The sequence below is a fragment of the Scatophagus argus genome, chromosome 7, assembly GCF_020382885.2.
Source record: "Scatophagus argus isolate fScaArg1 chromosome 7, fScaArg1.pri, whole genome shotgun sequence".
NCBI classification, from domain to species: domain Eukaryota; kingdom Metazoa; phylum Chordata; class Actinopteri; family Scatophagidae; genus Scatophagus; species Scatophagus argus.
Window position 1 is genome coordinate 26,140,955 of NC_058499.1, and position 20,572 is coordinate 26,161,526.

The window sequence follows — 20,572 nt, forward strand, 5'->3', positions numbered from 1 at the left end:
AGGCAGGCCACAGTTTGTCTGTCTGGGCAACGTCCGGTCTGGTGTGGTGGTCAGTGATGTAGGAGCTCCACAGAGAACTGTGCTGTCTCCCTTCCTCTTCACCTTATACACCACTGACTTTCAGTACAACTGTGAGTCATGTCACCTGCAGAAGTTTTCTGATGACTCAGCTGTTGTCGGGTGTATTAGAGAGGGAGTGGAGGGAGAGTACAGGACACTGGTGGACAACTTTGTAGAGTGGTCTGAACAGAATCACCTTGATTTCAGGAGGAAGAGGATGCCTTCACAGCCACTACAGATCGGGGGGGAGGTGGAGGAGGAGGTGGAGGACTACATATATCTGGGAGTCGTGATCGGCAACAGACTGGCCTGGACATCTAACACCAAGGCTGTGTACAAGAAGGGGATGAGCAGACTCCTGACTTCCTGAGGAAGCTGAGATCCTGCAGCAAGATGTTGGAGATCTTCTACCAGTGCTGTTGCCATTTTCTCTGCTGCTGTGTGTTGGGGCAGCAGCATCAGAGCCATCAACACTAAAAGACTTGATAAGATCATCAAGAGTACTCCGTCTCAGACTGGAGTCTTTTGAGACCGTGGTGGAGAGGAGGACGTTGAACAAACTGTTATCCATCATGGACAATGATCAGCACCTTCTCCACCACACAGTTGACAGACAGCGGAGCACCTTCTCCCACAGGCTGCTACAGCTCCGCTGTCGAAGGGCCCGATACAGGAAATCTTTCCTGTCACATGACACCACACTGTACAATAACAGCTAAACTCTGGTCATAACATACAGTCACTACGCACTTTATATGTGTTACACACTCACCTTACATTCTACTGGCACCTTACACTCTAACTCTACTTCATTTTGCACTACATTACACTGCACTACTGTACCCTGTTACTTTTTTTTATATTGCCTTGCGTATATATATTTTATATATGCCACTTTTTATTTTGCTATTTTTAACATTTTGTTTAGCTTGTTGTGTGTATTGCTGCTGCTGCACTGCAATTTTCCAGCCTGGGATCAATAAAGTATATCTATCTATCTATCTATCTATCTATCTATCTATCTATCTTGCACAAGAACTTTGCACTACTCTTTTCATTTGCACTATTTTGTTATTTGCACAACACCACTGTAAATATTGTTGCCACCCCTGTTCACTGTTTATATCTTTTATATTCTGGTAGTATTTATATAGTGCTGTTTTATATTTATAGCATTAGGTATTTTGTAGGTTACTGGGCTTATACTGGGACCAGGGAAACCAATTTCGTTCCACCTCATGTTTCTACATGTGTGAAATGACAATAAAGCTCCTTGAGTCCTTGAATCCTTAATGTGATAGGGGCATTCATAATTACCCATATTAAACATATTTGAAATTATATGTGCTTGGTTCTCCATGAGAAGCTATTTATCCTTTTTTTCAGTGGTTGATGATGGTTAAACCAATAACCATAGCACCAAGTTCTTGAGCTGGAACTAAATGTTATCATGTTGCTGTTAGACCACCACATGGTGGTGGTACTTTCCTTGTCTTCTTCTGATGTTGGTTACTTAAGCTGAATGCTGCGCACACAGTACTGTAGAACCTGAGTTAGCACAGGTTAGGTCACGTAATTATTATGTTATGTTACACACTACAATAAATTAGTACAAAGTGTCGCTTTAATCTATTTTCATTTGTCTCATTACTTCCAGTTACTGCAATAAGCTGTTAGTAGAAATCAACACTTTCCTCTGGCACTGCAGTGAAAAGGGACACTTTTTCAACATTTTTAACAAGGCTTTTATTGTACATAAACATGTTGTGAAAAACTCAATGACATGCAAGCTTTCCATATGCACTTTTCTCTAGTTTCTCTAGTATTATTTTATTTCTTAGTTTGATGTAAAACTGTAGAAAAAGAAAATTTAGATGAAGGGCTGTTTTGAGAAATTAAAAACACGATGTGTTGTCGCCATTTTGATTAATTTCTATATTTGTTTAAATGTTTGTAAGAAACGCTGTGGCTTGTTTTATTTTTGAATTATAAAGAATCCATGTGACTGCCTACTTGGAGATTTACGGTAAGAGGTGTGATGTGACGTCATAGGGGCAGGTGGGAAGTTTTCTTTGGGATGAATGGGAATTTGGGGAAGAGTAGACAGAGGGTGGAGAGGACGTGGTGGCAAACAGTTTTTTGACCACTTAAGGCCAAGTTTGATTTCTTTTCTGTGAAGTTTCGTTAAGCCTTGAATATTCTTATAATTATGAAGATGTTTTTGTTCGTAAATTTTCACCAATAAAGAAGACTGGAACTTTCTAAAGATGAGTCGGAAGTGTGTCTAAATCAGCAATCATCTGGTATGGAAAAAGCCGAGACACAATGTATCAACTTTCTGTCACTACACTCTTATTTAATTGCTCAGTGAGAATGGCTGCTGAATGGAATTTGATACATAGTGGTAAAATTTGGTTTACAGGTTCCAGTTCAGTGTGTGGCTTAACTTCAAAATGGTTTGAAAACTTTTACACAGGCCCATCCCTTCTGGCACATTCATTTAGACTGACGAACACCTACATGAAAGGTGTCCAGTTATACTGTCCAGTTAATATTTGCACAGAACTCAAACTGCTCATGTTCATTGCACTACGGTCATTTTGCACTACCCTGTCAGCCATTTTGCACTACTGTTTATACTGTTTACACTGGTGTTTATATCATCTACTGTTTTTCACTTATATTACACTGTTTTTATACTATATAGCATTGTTTATATTTATATTTATTTTGTTAAGAAACTGGGCTGATACTGGGACCAGGGAAACTAATTTCGTTCCACTCATGTTTTACGTGTGTGAAATGACAATAAAGCTCCTTGAATCCTTGAATCCTTGAATACACACATTTCAGCCAATCAGAATCTAAAATTCTCATTGCCCATATTACAGATAGATTATATTCAAGTTGTCAAGGTTCACGTTTTGTTGTAAGGGTAACATATAAAGAAAAAATCAAAATGAAAGGGCTAATCTTCTAAAAGCTTAGAGATGCTTAGTTCATTTCACAAAATCAAAGGTAACGGGATCAGTAACCATCATCTGGACTAAAGTACTGTATCTGTATATGTATATATCAGCAACAGCATCCATGTTGTATGCCACCAAAAACTGAAAAGATGTCAACATATCTAGATCCTTGTGTATATGCTAAATAAATGAAGAAAAAAACTAGAAAAAAAAACTAGAAAAGGTGTGACATGCATGAAATAAAAAGATATGTTCTTACCCTGTAATAATCTGTGCTGTAGATGTCTCTGGACATGCCAAAGTCTCCTATTTTCACCAGAAGGCCATTCCCCACCAGACAGTTCCTCGTCGCCAGATCACGGTGCACAAAGTGTTGAGATGCCAAGTAGATCATCCCAGCTGCAATCTGGCTAGCTATATGAAACATCTGGGACAAACCTAGCTCCCCATTGGTCTGCAGAGGCTGTCCATCCACCAGGATTGTGGCATCTGGTCCATGGGCTCTGAGTAGGAATTTAAAAGGTCAGTTAGAAGCTCAAGAAATATCTCACATCAAAAAACATATACTCAGATGGAACAGCCTAGACATCAGCCATCGCAATGTAGCTGAATAAAAGCCCATTAACTCCAATATGTGTGTACTGCATTTGACTGCTTACCATTTTGAAAATACATACAACCAGTTTTGTGATTATTTCCTGGCAGTATTCTGACAGTCACTGATTACAGTTAATTTAAGCCCAATATGAAAGTCAACTTGTACACACTTGACACCTGTTAAGATAGATAACAGTAGCCTGGTCTCATCTTATCTCATTTTCTACCGCTTATCTGGATCTGAGTCACTGAGCAACAATTTCAACAGTCTCAGCAAGGAAGTCCAGACTGTGCTCTCCCCGGCCACTTCCACCAGCTCGTCCAGGAGGACACCAAGGCGTTCCCAGGCCAGACGAGATGCTATGAGATGTAGCCCCTCCATCGTGTCTTTGGGACTACCTCAAGGCCGCTTCCCAGATGTACATGCCCGAAACAACTCCTTAGGGAGAAGTCTGTGAGGCATCCTACCCAGATGCCTGAACCAACTGGCTCCTCTTGTGGCAAAGGAGCAGTGGCTTGTACTTTGTCCAAGCTCTTCACCCTTTCTTTAAGACTGAGCCCAGCAACCCTGTGGGGGAAACTCATTTCGGCCAATCGTATTCGCAATCTTGTTCTTTTGGTCACTACCCACAGCTTGTGACCATACGTGATAGAAGTCCATATTTTTAATGTAACGATAACACACTTTTTAACAATGACATTTAACAGTTATACTTCATAGTTACTTACATTTATTTAATTCAACATGATCATCAATTGAGAGGAAGTCAAACACAGGTTTTTCTAGTACAATGACACAACCCTTTTATACATGTTTGAATCTGATGTCTCACAAGAAGTGCTTATTATGTTTTCATTGTCCTTGACCAAAACACCAGAGAGAATTTAGAAAACAGGCTCCGCATTGCCAATATAGACAGGGTACATCAACTGTGACTCCTTGGTGATAGTAGGACTACCTTAGTGATAGTCAGCAAGCTCAAAAGTTTCAGGCTCAAAATATGTCAGCTGGTATACTTTTTAATATACAGTCCCCTGTGGAGATTGTGAGTTGAATGGAGTGTGAATTGAGCTTTGATCAACTGTTTAGTTAAAGACAAAGTAAACCCAGGAGTTGATCTGTGTGCATGTGCCATCTCCACAGATTTTTAAGTCTGGAGTGATATCAGTGAAGTGGCAGCTTAGTGTGTTAGTGTTACTGTTAGTGTATGCGAGCAGGGTGGTTTGGAGGGTCCCAGTTAAATTAGTAGTATGTCTTGAAAAACTGATGACAATGTTTTAATGGAAACACAATTACTGAGCTGAAATTAGCATATAAGGTACAATGGCACTCTTGTTTACATGCCCTATGGGGACATTACATAGTCTTACATTTATTTCCTGGAGACTTACGCTAACCATAATCATTACTTGCCTAACCTTAATCTAAACTTTAACCTAAACCTAACTTTAAACCTAGTCTTCATCCTAAAATTTGATCATTTACATTATGGGGACTTTCATTTTGTCCCTATAAATGTGTGAATTCACTGGGCTGAAATAATGCTTAAAAGCCATTCCCAAATATAAAGAATGCATGAAAGAACACAAAACCAACAACAAGCGATTATATAAGACTTTTCCTGCTGATGTCTTTAACTCAGTCACTTAACTTCTTCACAAGAAAGTCCTAACCGGAGTCAGACTCTGCAACTCTACCTGCTGAAAATACAAACTAAATCCCTAAATTGTAAATTACGATTGGTAAGTTAATGTGAAGCATTATGTCTGCTTAGAACAGTTATTTACTCCCAGGATGCTTTGCTCTGCAGAACAAAACATTGGTACTCTATGCGACCAGGACGTCAATCTGCCAGTGCTCATGTGTGTGTATGTGTGTGTTGTTGATGTAAATGTTAATAGGCTTATTCAAGATTCATAAATAATAAAATTAATTTAATTGTGTGCCCTTGAGCAAGGCACTTAACCCCCAATTTGCTCCCCGGGTGCTTGATGCTGCCCACTGCTCCTATGTGTTTCACTGCATGTAATTTGCTGGGTGTTGCATGTGTGGGTTAAATGCAGAACACAAATTCAGTGTGTGTATGTAAAAATATATATACTGACGATAAAAAAATTGATTATATGGCACCAACATTTTACAGTGGAACAGTTCCCTGTGTTACACATAAACAACATAAATAATTTTAACTAACAAATACACAACCATGTCGCAAAAATAAACTTTCCAAAGCAGGATAAGTTCAAAAGTCTCACAGCCTTAGGAAAGAAACTGCCCTGCAGTCCAGTGGTGTGGCAGTAGATACTTCAGTATCTTTTACAAGACAACAGCAGGGTGGATAGGCTGGAGGAATTTAGCCTTCCCAAGTTTCCTTAAATACAGTAATTTCTGGGCTGCCTTTACCAGGGTAGAGATGCTTGATTACTATGATAGAATCTCTGTGATGTTGATTCTCAGGGACCTAAAACTGTTCATCTGCTCCACGTCAGCTGCACTGACGTAGACAGAGGTGTTTTGCTGCCTCCTTTTTTCAAAAAAAAAAAAAAAGTTTTGTAGTTTTACTGATGTTGAGTCACCACTCAGCTACGTAGCTGCTTTCTGAAGGATCTCAGAGAGAAAGAGAAAGTCTCATATCAGTCTGTTGTCAACTAAAACCTCTGGATCAAATATTCAGTCTTACAGCTGTTTCTAAGGCTGTTTCGTCTGAACCTAGATTAGTATCAGCTAAGGCTAAGATATAATAAATTTTCTCTCTAATGAGTAGAATTTTGTCATTACAAAAAGGTTGTAAACTGTTGTCCAAGAGTAGATGAACTATATGCACATCGAGTGAATTTTCTTCTATAATTTGAATTCATTTGAATTATATAATTTGAATTATATTTGAGTTTAGGCCTTGAATTAATTAATAAGTTTGAGTCAAAAAATGGCTGCAACTCCACCTTCTTGTGTTGTGCTGTTTTGGGTTTTTGTCTCGTCATTTGAAAAGTAACTTTTCTCTCGTTTCAGGTCACTTGCCCTTCCTCATGTGTTACCTGTCTGATTGCCTCTCCCAATTACCTGACTGTGTCCACCTCAGACCTCCTGAGGATTCATGTCTGGTCCTGGTCCAGCATTTAGGCAGACCGCCTGAGGCATCAAGCCCCATCTGGGAGTTGAACTGGGGCCGCCCACCCGAGGTTTCAGGCTGGGCCCATGCCCTGCAAAAGGGTGGATTGCTGCCCCAAGTGTTTAAGTATCATGGGGTCTTGTTCACGAGTGAGGGTAAAATGGAACAGGAGATTGACAGGGCGATTGGAAGGTGAAACTCTTGATTTATCGGTCAATCTACGTTCTAACCCTCACCTACTGTGAGATAGTGACCGAAGGAACAAGATTGCAGCATGAGTCCTCTGCAGGGTGGCCAGGCTCATCCTTAGAGATAGTGTGAGTAGTTTGGACATCTGGGATAGTCAGAAACGTGAAGTTAGCGACACCCGCGACCATAGTCAAATGCATTCCTGGGGCCAGAGCGGGCGACGTAGAATCATATCTAAAACTGCTGACTAAGGATAAGCGTAAATACAGTAAAATAGTAATACATGTCGGCGGTAATGACACTCAACTGTATAGCCGCATGTCATCATTCAATCGCTGGCTGTCGAGGTGGTGTCCAGCAAACAATGTGGGCTTTGTAGATAATTGGCAGACCTTTTGGGGAAGACCTGATCTCATTAGGAGAGACGGCATTCATCCCACTTTGGATAGAGCAGCTCTCATATCTAGAAATCTGACTGACTTTCTTATTAAACCAAAACCCTGACAACCCAGAGTTGAGACCAGTAAGTTTCAAGGTGGGCGGGCAAGATTACATATGGACAACATGAAAATATAATCCTCTGGCGTATGATTACCCACAACAGATTTGATGGAATCTGCCATACATTAGTTTTTCTGAAAATCTTATAATCGAGTTGCCGGTGACAGCCAGTCATTATTAGAGAGGTCTATTCATCAATCACTCTAAAACATGCCTGATGGTACATGACAGGGCTCTAACAAGGCTCTCACAGTAAGACACGACAATGGTGATGATATTTGATGCCAGAGCAGAGTCGGACAGTACATTATCTGTACCAGATACTTGTTTTAGTGAAGTACTTACCATAACCATAACCTTAGTTTTAACATATATGGGACAATTTAAATGTGAAGGTACGTAGTACTAGACAAATCTTGGTTTCAGCATTGGCCAAAAAGCGGATTTAGAGAATTTATAAAACCATGCATACACAAAATTACAGGCAAGATTCCCTTTATATATCACAGCTCACCTGGAAAATGTGTGCACATGGATCAGCCTGGTCTCCCACCCTCCACATGCCCACATTCAGTCATAAATGGTCAAAACAAGCACTTCATGAATGAATGCTCTTTATGGTGACTCATATCAACAAGAAGAAGATGAAGAACTAATTCTTTTTCAACATAAATGGAGTTGCTTGTGGGTGAGGTGGAGATTAGAAAGTATATATTGTTAATTCCTTCCTTTACATAGTCCTCTAGCAGAACTAGAACAGTGCAAGGCTGCGCACTAGGACTCAGGATGATCAGGCCTGTAATGATTGTTCGAGAGCTGTCACAGTCTTATTTCCTGAATTAACACAATCCATATGTGCATGGATATGGTGAGGCTGTGACCGGTGAGGTATAAAGGAAGAACATGTCTGTGACCATGGTGCTGTCTCTGATGTGCTCTGTGCCTGACAGCACAGTCGTGTTCATTGCCATGATTTACACAAAAAACTATATTAAAACTAAAATTGTACATGGTGATATCTGCACAGTATTAGAAGATATTAGCTACTATTGACACTCTGTTCTGCAATTATTTAATGTTTTTTGATGTTATCTTTCTATAATGGCTGATGATAATTCATCAGTTGGCTTCTATCTTTTCAAACTGAAACCTACAGGTGCGCACATTCTCCCATGAAATTTGTTTTTATAAATTGCAACTTATACATGTGAGGTGGAGTATGCCTCTTTCAGGCTGCATTTTGTGCATATTCAGTGGTTATAAAGTACAGGTGATTAAAGGCTGTCAGTGTCTTTATTCACAATGGATGCACTAGATTGCTTCAACTGAATGTTGTCTGTCTGTTGAACTCACCTGAGAAACTTATTGAGATCTCCGTGCTTCATGTACTCAAAAACCATAATCAGAGGATCTCCATCCACACAAACTCCATAGAACTTCACTATATGTTCATGCTGAAGGTTAGTCAGCAACTCAGCTTCACGTTGGAAATCTTTCCTGGCTGCAAGAGTGGGGTCCTTCAGAGTCTGGAGAGAGAAAAAGAGCACATGTTGAAGTGGATAACATGACCAGACCAAGGGTTACACTTTGGTATCCATGGAAACAAGGGTATTTGATCTATTGTTACATTCCAGTTCTCTCACTGAAACAACATCTGCGGTAAAAATGGATACAGGTTAGTTTTTGCAGTAGTAATAATCGTAATTTAGTGTGTGAAAAAGGAGGAAAGGCAGCCTGAAGAACAACTATTAATTAACTAAGGCTGTTGACATTAAGGGACAAAGAAGGCTGCATTTTGTTTTGAAACATAATTGCATAATTTCTAGTGCAATATATGCCAACCTGGCAACTTGCTGGGATGCAGCAGACCAGCAACGGCTAAAGCATGAATCAGCTATCATGGAGGGGTAAGTCCAAAAATAATAAAATTTGAATTGTAGTAGTATGTAATAGTATGCAAGATCTGCAGTTCAAAGATTTGCACATGACAACCAGAACATCCATCTTCATCTATCACTACAAAATCTACAGATAAAGGTATGTGAAAGTGTTTTTTAAGCTAACTTGTTGGCTGGTCAAACATTAGTTATGAGCTAACATTAAGAGTGGGAGTTATGTTCATATATGTTAAATAAAACAAATGTACATACAACATAAAAATGTTATGTGATTAGTAATTTGTTAAAAATTAGCTAGTAAACATTTGATAGGGCGGCACAGTGGTGCAGTGGTTAGTACTGTGGCCTCATAGTAAGAGGGTTCCAGGTTCAAATCCCGGTCTGGGCCCTTCTACGTGGAGTTTGCATGTTCTCCCTGTGCCTGCGTGGGTTTTCTCTGGGTTCCTCTCACAGTCCCAAAAAACATGCACATTAGGTTAATTGGCTACTCTACATTGCCCCTACGTCTGAGTGTGTGGTTGTCTGTGTTAATAGAACTGTTGCCACCATTATCTTCTTTTCTTTTTGGCCTTCTGCTGGTATGATGCTTCTACTGTCTTGTGTAATGTTCTTTCATACTGGTAATCTTAAAAGTGCTTTTGTATAAAACCAAACATTACAAAAGCCCAGTGTAATGCATACAGTCAATACGACTGCTATGGTCACTGAAGGTACAATAACAATCTTGTAATAATATATACAAACATTTAGGAGGGTCCTACAGATATATAGATTCTATTTCAAGAAAGTTATTACATTGCAAAATTTAAAAATGGTCAAAATGATGGTTCTAATGATGTGCTGAATGTAAACATAGCTGACACACTGATCCGCAGCAGGCAGGTGTTCGTCGCAGTAAGGATTCAGCAGGATTAGAGATGCAGCCTTTTTAATCCTGCTAAATATATTGCTCTTTTATGCTATTTTTTTGAGATCCTTACATTTTTGTCACCCTGACAACCAGCTCAAGGTTGTGTATGTATATACTGCATGTTTTCATGTTGTTAAATTTGCTGACTAGAACACACCTGTTCCATCAGCTGAATGCATTTCCACTACTGCATTTCTTTGTGCTCATGGAAGGCAACTGTCAGTGACACACACAGTGTCATTACAGACTTGACAGGACAGAGGAAATCTCCAGAAGAAAAAACAGAATTTAACTTTTAGCTTTGGAAATATATATCTCTAGACATTTCTGCTGGAGCTCACCATATATCAGAAGGGCAACTGCTTTACCCCAAATAGTTTGATTAGTGCATGTATGATTAGTATAGTATTCCTAATAAACTGCTCAACGAGTAAATGTACACACTGTGTGTTAGGAGTCACAGGTGTACAGGTAAATAATAACATGTACAGTATGTACATGCATCTCATCCACACATACGCACCCATGCATGCAAGCGAACATGCACACTCACACTCACACTCAGACGCACACTCACACTCACACTCACACTCAGATGCACACACACACTATACTTATAGCTCTTACCTTTACAGCTACTAGCATCTTGTCCTTGGTTGGGCTCAGGTTGTAACATTCAGCAAGGAAGACCTTGCCAAAGGCTCCCTCTCCAAGTTCCCTCTTCAAAATAATGTCCCTTTGTTTAATATGCTGAACATCTGAGAGAGACAGAAAGACAGACTGAGTTAACATACATTAATGCCAACATGAAGCCACTGGAAAAAAAAGTTTTGCAATGTTTTCACAATACTTGCATCATCTCACACTATAAGTCTGCGGTTTGGTGGAGCCTGTTGCCTTTAATCTCCATAAATCTTTCCACTGCACTTAAGGGTGCAGTCAGCATTTCTGGAGAGCTACAGTTGTTTGTTGTGCCTAATATTCCCAAGATGCTTACCAATGGCACAGGAAGGATCCTGAGAGGTCACGCCTCCCTGTGGCATGAACATATATACACAGTACAGAACAGTCCAGCACTACATTACATAGTATAAAACTCTGGACATAATGAACATATCTCAACACAGATACAACGTACCGCCGAGTATAGAAATTAATCATTTAAAATATGGTGCCTTCTTTATATTGCTGAATCTGGCAATTCAACAGGGTAATAAAACCTTGAAATACCTATGCTAAAATCCATTGTAAGTTTAACTATTCAAAAATATGATTAGGATGAAATCTCAAGGAAATTTAATCGAATGCAACTGGACTTAGTTATTTGTCTTTGAAGACGTTTCACCTCTCATCCAAGAGGCTTCATCAGTTCATGCTCGCTTGACTAGGCTGGGACTAGTCTTCAAAGACAAATAACTAAGTCCAGTTGCATTCGATTGAATTTCCTTGAGATAACCATGACCTGGATGAATGAGAATATTCACAGGCTTATTAGGATGAAATATTTTGCTTAAGTCTAAAATTTTCACTTTGGGGTTTAATTATCTTTCATGTTAAAAATGTCCTCATTGTCCAATATTTCATATACATAACGACCCAAATAACTCAACAACCAACATGGTAAATTGCATCAAATGTGATATTTGATCAAATTCAAGAACATTGTAACTGAATTAGTGGTCTGGTGAAAAGACATAATTTAATTCAGCAAACTGATTTTAAAAATGCTAAACACCACTGAACAATCAAATCCAAAACACAGCTAATATTTTATAATACTATTAGGACTGTGCTCTGGGTGACACATATTTCTGCTACACCCACATATAACAAACATCACTGTATGAGTCTGTACAACAAAGTGGGCCTGTTACGTCTGAGGCTGAGTGTTTCCACAGAGATGAGGAACTGTGCTGTCCTTTGCCTCACGGAAACCTGGCTAAATCATCAACAACATGCCGGACTCAGCGTTCCAGATCAACGGCCTGCAGCACTTCCGGGCGGATCGCGACCACCGGTCGGGGAAGTCACGAGGAGGGCTCTGTGTGTATGTGAATGAAAGTTGGTGTACAAATTGTGGACTGATAAAAGCCTACTGCTCTGAGGCGAAAGAACTTATGACAGTGAAATGTCGGCCTCAGGAGTTCACTGCGGTGTTCGTCACCATTGTTTACATCCCACCGGGTGCTAATGCTAACAAAGCGCTACAGGAGCTACATGAAACTATTAGCTCGCTGCAGACTAGGCACCCGGGGGCATTTTACGTGGTTGTGGGGGACTTTAATCACGTGAAACTGACGGACACTCTGCCCAGATTTTATCAGCATGTCTCCGTATCCACACGGGGAAACACCACTGTGGACTGTGTGTACACAAACATCCGCGATGCATACAGAGCTCTTTGTTGCCCCCACCTTGGCCTCTCCGACCACATCTCCTGCTGGCACCAGCTTATCGCCCCCTGCTGAGACGGATCAGGCCAACAAAGAAGACTGTCAGTCAGAAGACTGACCCAGTGATGCAGGCTCGGTGCTCCAGGACTGCTTCCAGTGCACAGACTGGCAGATCTTCAGAGAAGCAGCTACATATAAGGGAGAGGTGGACGTGAAGGAATACATCTCCTCCGTCCTCGGCTTTATCTCCAAGTGCGCTGATGATGTTACCACCACCAGGACAGTAACCTGTTTTCCCAACCAGAAACCCTGGCTGAACGCTGAGGTGAGAGCTCTCCTGAAAGCTAGGGATGCTGCGTTCAGGGCAGGTGAGGCATCAGCACTGAGAGTGGCGAGGAAAGAACTAACGGAAGGCATCAACAGGGCCAAAGCCACATATGCTCGCAAAATTCAGGGGCACCTCACCTCCAACGACCCCCGGAGCATGTGGAAGGGCATAAAGTGCATCACGGACTATAGCATCAGAGATGCACAATGCCCAAGGGACCCCTCCCTACCAGACAAACTCAACAGGTTCTACGCTCGCTTCGAGGATTCTGACACCCCCCCCCCCCATGCACTAGACTTACACCACTTACTGTGTGTCTCTGTGAGTCCACAGCAGATGTGAGGAAGGCCCTCAAAGGTATCAACCCCCGCAAAGCTGCTGGCCCAGACAACATCCCAGGACGTGTACTGAGGGACTGCGCACACCAGCTCTCTGAGGTGCTGAAAGACATCTTTAACACCTCACTGTCACTGGCATCCGTCCCCACTTGCTTAAAGACTGCCACTATTGTTCCTGTCCCAAAGTGTTCCACAGTGACAGGCCTGAATGACTACCGACCCATAGCTCTGACTCCGGTAGACATGAGGTGCTTCAAGAGGCTGGTCATGGCACACATCAGAGACTCCATCGACGTCACTGTGGACCCCCACCAGTACGCTTATAGGAAAAACCGCTCCACAGATGACGCCATCTCATCAGTGGTCCACACAGCCCTCACCCACCTGGAGAGCAGAAACTCCTACGTCCACCTGCTCTTCCTGGACTTCTCCTCTGCCTTTAACACCATCATCCCACAGACCCTGGTACAGAAACTCTCCACCCTTGGTCTGAGTCACACACTTGGGAACTGGGTCTTGGACTTCCTGACCAACAGACCTCAGACTGTCAGGATCCACAACTCCACCTCCGCCTCCATCACTCTCAGCACTGGTTCCCCCCAAGGCTGTGTGCTGAGCCCCCTCCTGTTCACTCTGCTGACGTACGACTGCTCGGCGAGGCATCCCAGCTGTCATGTAGTGAAGTTTGCAGACGACACAGCAGTGGTGGGACGCATCAACAACAACGATGAGTTGGAATACAGAGAGGAGGTGGAACACCTGGTGCAGTGTTGCAGGGAAAACAACCTCTGCATCAATGTGACGAAGACCAAAGAGATGGTGGTGGACTTCAGGAAGGACAGGCGCCCCACCCCTCCCCTGCACATTGGAGGAGTAGCTGTGGAAGGGGTCTCCAGCTACAGGTACCTGGGTGTGCACCTAACCAAGGACCTCACCTGGAACACCAACACTCCCAGGCTGGTCAGGAAGGCCCACCAGCGTCTCTACTTCCTCAGAAAGCGGCGGCGAGCTGGGCGTGGGAGCTCAGTACTGAGGAGTTTCTACCACTGCGTGGTGGAGAGCGTCCTCTGTACCTGCATCACTGTGTGGCACGGCAACTGCACCGCTGCTGAGAGGAAGGCTCTGCAGAGGGTGGTAAAGGCTGCACAGAGGACCATGGGGGGCAGCCTCCCCACCACCTCAGACCTCTACACAGCACGATGCAGGGGGAGGGCCCTCCACATCATGAAGGACTCCACCCATCCTGCACATGGACTCTTCCAACCCCTCTCCTCAGGCAGGCGGCTGAGGAGCATCTGGAGCAAGACCTCCAGGCTCAGAAACAGTTTCTTCCCCGAAGCTGTCAGACTGCTGAACTCCAGCCATGCCCTGTAGTCCCTCCCCCCACCCGTACCCATACACACACACACACACACACTCCTGACCCCCCGTGCACTACAAACACTTTATCCTACAAGTGCAATACACAAGTGCAATATTAAGGACTACTTTCTGGACTACCTCATACTTGCACACACTTGCACATGCATACTTAGGTTGCTATATGCTAAAACCGACTTCTTATTTAAATGTCTAGTTTTATATTCTTTTTATATTCTATTTTCTGTTTAGCTTATATTCTGTTTACCTCGTACTTTTATATTTTTATATTTTTATAGTCTACTTGCTGCTCCCGGGACCTGAGTCCTAATTTCATACCATAAACATGTGAATGTGAGCTGGTATGACAATAAAGTTCCTTGAATCCTTGAACAACAGCAGGAGTATTTTTTAGTCTTCAGTGGGGCCTAGGTTGACTGCTAATCTGGGGCATTTATCACTTTTTGTAACGGGTATAGAATAAACCCAATTGGAGCACAAATAAACCAGGTTTCATGTATAAACAGTGATTATTCAGTAGGAACACAGTTAAACAAAAGATGTAGATTAGGTGTATGGCACAAGCACATTACCACAGGACCAACGGGGCAGGGAGGGAGAATGCGGGACTCGTGAGCAGGTAATTCTCCAAAAGTTCTCAACAGGCTCAACGAGTGCGGGGAAAGGGAGCTCAAACTCACTGCTGAGGGAAGTCTTTCTGGGAAGTGGTTCAGATGAGGGCTGAGTGTGGATCTGGACCTTGAGATGGAGTCGGTTCAGCTCACGGCACCAGAGGAGGTGAGCTGGCGAGATGAAGCTCAGCAGGAACCGGCTGAGTGCCAACCATCCACAGGCAGGAATGGATAACAGGCAGGCAATACTACCAGCAGAGCAGACTGTGACAGACATCCTGAAAGGCATAAGACTGGGTGGGAGTAGAGGGAAATGGAGGTGGGCCTAAAACTTCTGGGAGTATGACATTTCCATCTCCTCAGCTGGGTGGAGGTGGTCTGAAGGAGGGTTTTCCCAACATCTGACATCTCCCCCATAGAATGGTCCTCAACATCCTGGACAGGTGGGGACAAGATGCGGGCCCCTCGACGGGCAGACTCATTGGCTGGTTGGTCGGGGTGTTGCTGATGAAAGTTGACCACGAGGTTGGGGTCCACAATATGGCGAACAGGAACCCAGGATCTCTCTTCAGAATCATAACCCTACCAGTCCACACGGTACTGGAGACCTCTACCCTGTCGACGAGAGGGACCAAGGGACTGTTGTGGACTGGCTTCATTTTGGAGACATGGAAGGTTGGGTGAACTCTCATGGAATGCGGGAACTTCAACCGAACTGCCACTGGATTGATGACTCTGGATAGTGAAAGGCCCAATGAACTTAGGTGCCATCTTTTTGGACTCCACCCGGAGAGATAAGTCTTGAGTGGAGAGCCACACTTGCTGACCCGCTTGGTAGGTAGGTGCAGTTGTATGGCGGTGGATGGCAGTGGCAGCAAAGCAACCCACAGAACGAAGGAGGGGGAGCGAGCTTGGAGACGTTCTGCGGCAGCGACGGATGAAGGCTTGAACAGACGGACAGGAAAGCTCCTTCTTTGTCAGGTCTCTCACTGTTTTGACTTTCTGTTTTATTTTTTAGGATTCCTCCATTTCCTGTTTGTGTTAATTGTTGGTGTTTTACTCTCGTTGCCTGTCTGTTGTTTTCACCTGTGTCTCGTTAGCCCTTCCCTAGTGTGTATTTATAGACCTGCCCTTCCCATTGTTTTTTGTCAGATCGTCTGCGTCCTTGTCAGTAGCTTTCTGGCAATTTTTCCTTGTGTTAAACCTTCAGTCCAGTTTCTCTTCCTCGTGTTTTGACTCCTGTCTGTTTCTTGGACTACCCTTTTGCCTAGTGTTTTTGTGCCTTTGCCTGTGCTGACTGCCTTTTTGTGTACCGACCTTGGACTGAATAAACCTCCCTCCACGCCTACTTGTCTCTGGTCTGCTCTGTGGGTCCAAATAAATACTTTCCGAGTGTCAGTGGAACCGCTGAGTTTGTCATTGTAGAAAGCCGTTTTGGCATCACTGATGTTGGAGGAGAAGAAGGACAAAAGTGCCTGGTAGTTTAGGAGAAGGAGGACAAGAGTGTCTGATAGTTTAGAAAGTGACTGACAGTTTAGAAGCTAAATGTGGCTACTTTGGACAATCTAAAATATAAAACATATTCTAGGGTGTTTAACACTTTATTTACTACATGATTCCATATGTATTCTTTCACAGTTTGGATTTCTTCAGTATTAATGTACAATGTTGAAAATAATAAAGATAAAGGAAAACTGCTGAAGAAGAAGGTGTGCCCAAACTTTTGACTGGTAGTGTATGTCTCACTCTAAAATTTAAAATATTGTATTATGTGTCACACATAATTTTCTTGTCCTTGTCATTTTACTTTCAGTAAAGACTGATACAAGAGTCTTTGTTTGAATCTGTAATTTAAGACCTGAATCCAACACAACACCATATTGGGTTTCTGACTCCACCTCTGTGAGGCCAATATGCTAATGTCAAATGTTGCCTTACTGACTAGAAACAGCTAATGTTAACTGGATAACTTGAAGTCCTGTCTCCCAGAAATTACATTTAGCAACAGCAAATACATTTATAAAAGAAATATTATCACAGCCTGGAATATTTTCACAGACAATATTCAGTCAACTGAATGACATTAAATTTATTTGCTGCCCTGGGCTCACAGGGATGTCAGGAAGGATGGGGGTTGTACAAAGTCCAGGACTTTGACTGTGGAAATCATTGTATGAGTCCAGTCTGGTCTGTGGTTAGGTTTAGACAACAAAAGTAATTTGGATAAAGTTATGGAAAGATGTATTTTTTCCAGAAAAAGTTTCTGAAAACAAATGCAATTCTTTGTCAATGATTATTTTACTTAAAAATGTATTTGGCAATTTGACACATACATTCATGTAGTACATTATGTCACCTCATTATACCCTGCAAATCTTTTCAAATATTTCTTTGATCACTGTCTCACAGAATAGAAACAGGGGTGGTGGTGCTGTAATAATTGATTTAACAGTTACAAAATTACTTTAGCTTTTGTCACTGAGAATGGTTTGCTGTCTAGGTTTGGAATGTTTTACCAAATTCATCCAAGGTTATGTCTTGGTCTTAGGTGTTTTAAGCCCAAGAATGTTTAATCAAATTTGCAAATGGGAATAAATTTGGAGTCAAAGGTCCAGAGGCTTGTTAACAGGAAAGTTGCAAGCTCCATCTGAGAGTCACCTACAGTGTAACATTAATGATGCAAAAATGAACACTTAACATTTACTTCACCCTACATCACAACTAACTTCAAATGATAGCACAATTCTGCCCAAGTTGATTGATTTTGGACATGAACGTATCGACTGTGACCTCTCTTGACACTGTCTTATATGATATGCTCAGCAGTTAAAACTGAACTGCTGTGCTACACAGCCACTTTTTGTCTCAGTTCTAATTTGTTGTGAAATAGTAACAACTGTAGCATGTGGATTATGTACAAGAGGATTACCTTCTTCTAAAGCAAAATTAATTATAGGACAATAATGTTTTTCATGTCAGAAGCTTGGCCAAAAGGTAAGTGTTGCAGTGTTGCTAAAAACTAATGGAAGGTAAATATATCTTCCTATATCTTTGCAAGATGGCACAGTTTAGATCTGGCAGCAGACAAAGGCGGAGACCTTGGCAGTCTGATCTCTGGATGTTGGGACGTGTCACCTCACTAGTGGGCAGGGAGGCTGATCTTGTGTGAGAGTCTAAGAGATACTAGCTAGATATAGTCAGGCTCGCTTCTATGCATAGCTTGGGCTCTGGAACCAATTATCCTTTTGGAGTGAGAGGCAGAGGGCAAGTGTGGGCTTATTTATAGCCCCATGGCTCTCTGTCTGCATAGTGGGGTTTACCCTGGTGAATGTGAGGGTTGCTTCCCTGCACCTCAGGGTCCTGAGTGTAGTTTGTGCTTAGCATTAAATGACAGTTTCAGAGTACCCACTGTTTTTGGAGTCCTTGGGACAAGTAATGGAAGATGCCCCTAATGGAGACTCCATTGTACTACTGGGGGACTTCAGTGCTCATGTGGGCAATGACAGTGTGACTGGGAGGAACAGCCTGCTTGATCTGAACCCAAGTGGTGTTCAGTTATTGGACTTCAGTGCTAGTCATAATTTGCTCCTATTAACACCATATTTGGACATATGGGTGTCCATAATTGCACTTGGCCCCAGGACACTCTTGATCACAGGTCAGTTATCAACGTTGTAGTCATATCATCAGATCTGCAGCAGTATGTTCTGGACAATTGGGTAAAGAGAGGAGAAGATCCCCTAGTGGGTATAGCGAGAGAGGATGCCAGATAGACTCGGCCTGCTGCCAGCCTGTCTATAGTATACTGCTTAATACTTCATCTTCATCTCATCTTCCCTAGTGGGAAGCAGATTTCAAAGAATTTCCCTTTGGGGATAAATAAAGGAATTCTGATTCCGATTCTGACCTTTTCTGCACAATTTAAAAATTGCATTGTGTGTTCTCACAGTATATATCTGATGGCGTTACTTACTGGTGAAAAAACAGCACTGTTGTTGATTACTTATTATAAACAAACTAAGAGCTGTAAACATGAACTCAAATGTAATAAAAGCTCATGATGACTGTCAGCAGCATCATCAGAACCACATGCACCAAGGAGGGAAATAAACAGTATTTTCATGTTTATGTATGTTAGTAATATTATGAAAGATGAATAACGTGTTTTTTGGGTTGTTTTTTTTTAATTTAAAAAAATCTGTGAAAATTGACAAAACACTTGTTCAGTGTCTGGCTCAACCTCGGTGTCTGTACTTACAAGTGGCGGGTTTGTTACAGTTGTGTCCATGTCTGAAGTACTGTGGGTTCTCTATGACAGGGATCCGAGTCATTCCAATTACCACAGCATCTGTCCCAGCATCCAGTGTGCAAGGGCTGATAATCCCATGGTTCACATGATGAAGGGGGCTGGCAGAGTCTTCTTCACCACTTATCACTGCTACTGGTCCTAGAAAGAAAGACAGAGAGAATATAGACTGGATGAATACTTCTTTAGATGAAACAAAAGCCCAAACCTGAGGTAACGTATGATATTATTTATTTATTTATCGTTGAATATTCATAATTCTGAGACAATGTCTTCATACAAATCCTGTTTAATTGAAAAAGAGAAATGAAAGGACTATAATGGTATAGGATGGGAGACAGGAAAAAATGAAAAGAAGAATATTTTGAGGTTAGGATTGACAAATATCATCAGTCAACAAACCAGCATCCAAGCAGCTAGTTAATGAGCTGAACAGCCAGTCATCTACACAGCTAGGCTCTCAGTGACCCAGTAACTTATGCTGTAAGAATTGCAGTTAATTAACCAGTCAGCAAGTTAGCAAGGCTACTGGATAGTTGGTCATCTATTCCATCAAACAGCTAGTTAACTAATCAGGATCATAATTAGACCCCCACACAAGTTGAAATATACGTCATATAATTTATATATGCAAATAAGAGTCACACTGGCTTGGATGTCACCTGGGTCAGCAAGGTCGGCGTCAGGTGTTGGGGGACCAGGGCAACCTGATGAGAAATGAGCTACTGCAACAAGGCACTCGTGGACAAAGGCAGAGAATAGGGAACTGTTGAAATGCTACTACACAAGCAATCCCAGAGAAAATCAATTTGTTGGTGGCCTAATAGCAAATCTTGGTCCCCTTGCTGCAGGGGTAGTCCCAGATACCCACATACCAGCGTCCATTCATTCTGTCCTGCATCCGCCTCCTGCTCTGATCTCCAGAATTGTCACGAGTCTGTTGGGCCATTCCATCCGTGTCACCAGTCTCGAGAGGGGTTCC

General features: G+C 42.2%; 1 protein-coding gene across 1 annotated transcript in view; it reads right to left on the bottom strand.

The window, feature by feature from the left end:
* LOC124062040 (NT-3 growth factor receptor-like) overlaps positions 1 to 20,572 on the bottom strand; it is a 161,525-nt gene that overhangs the window by 4,732 nt on the left and 136,221 nt on the right. The window contains exons 13-16 of the mRNA XM_046394470.1: positions 19,543 to 19,731; positions 10,862 to 10,992; positions 8,780 to 8,952; positions 3,289 to 3,532 (exon numbers count right to left, since the gene is read on the bottom strand). Of these exons, the coding sequence (XP_046250426.1) occupies positions 3,289 to 3,532; positions 8,780 to 8,952; positions 10,862 to 10,992; positions 19,543 to 19,731 (737 nt within the window). The remainder of the gene's footprint in view (positions 1 to 3,288; positions 3,533 to 8,779; positions 8,953 to 10,861; positions 10,993 to 19,542; positions 19,732 to 20,572) is intronic.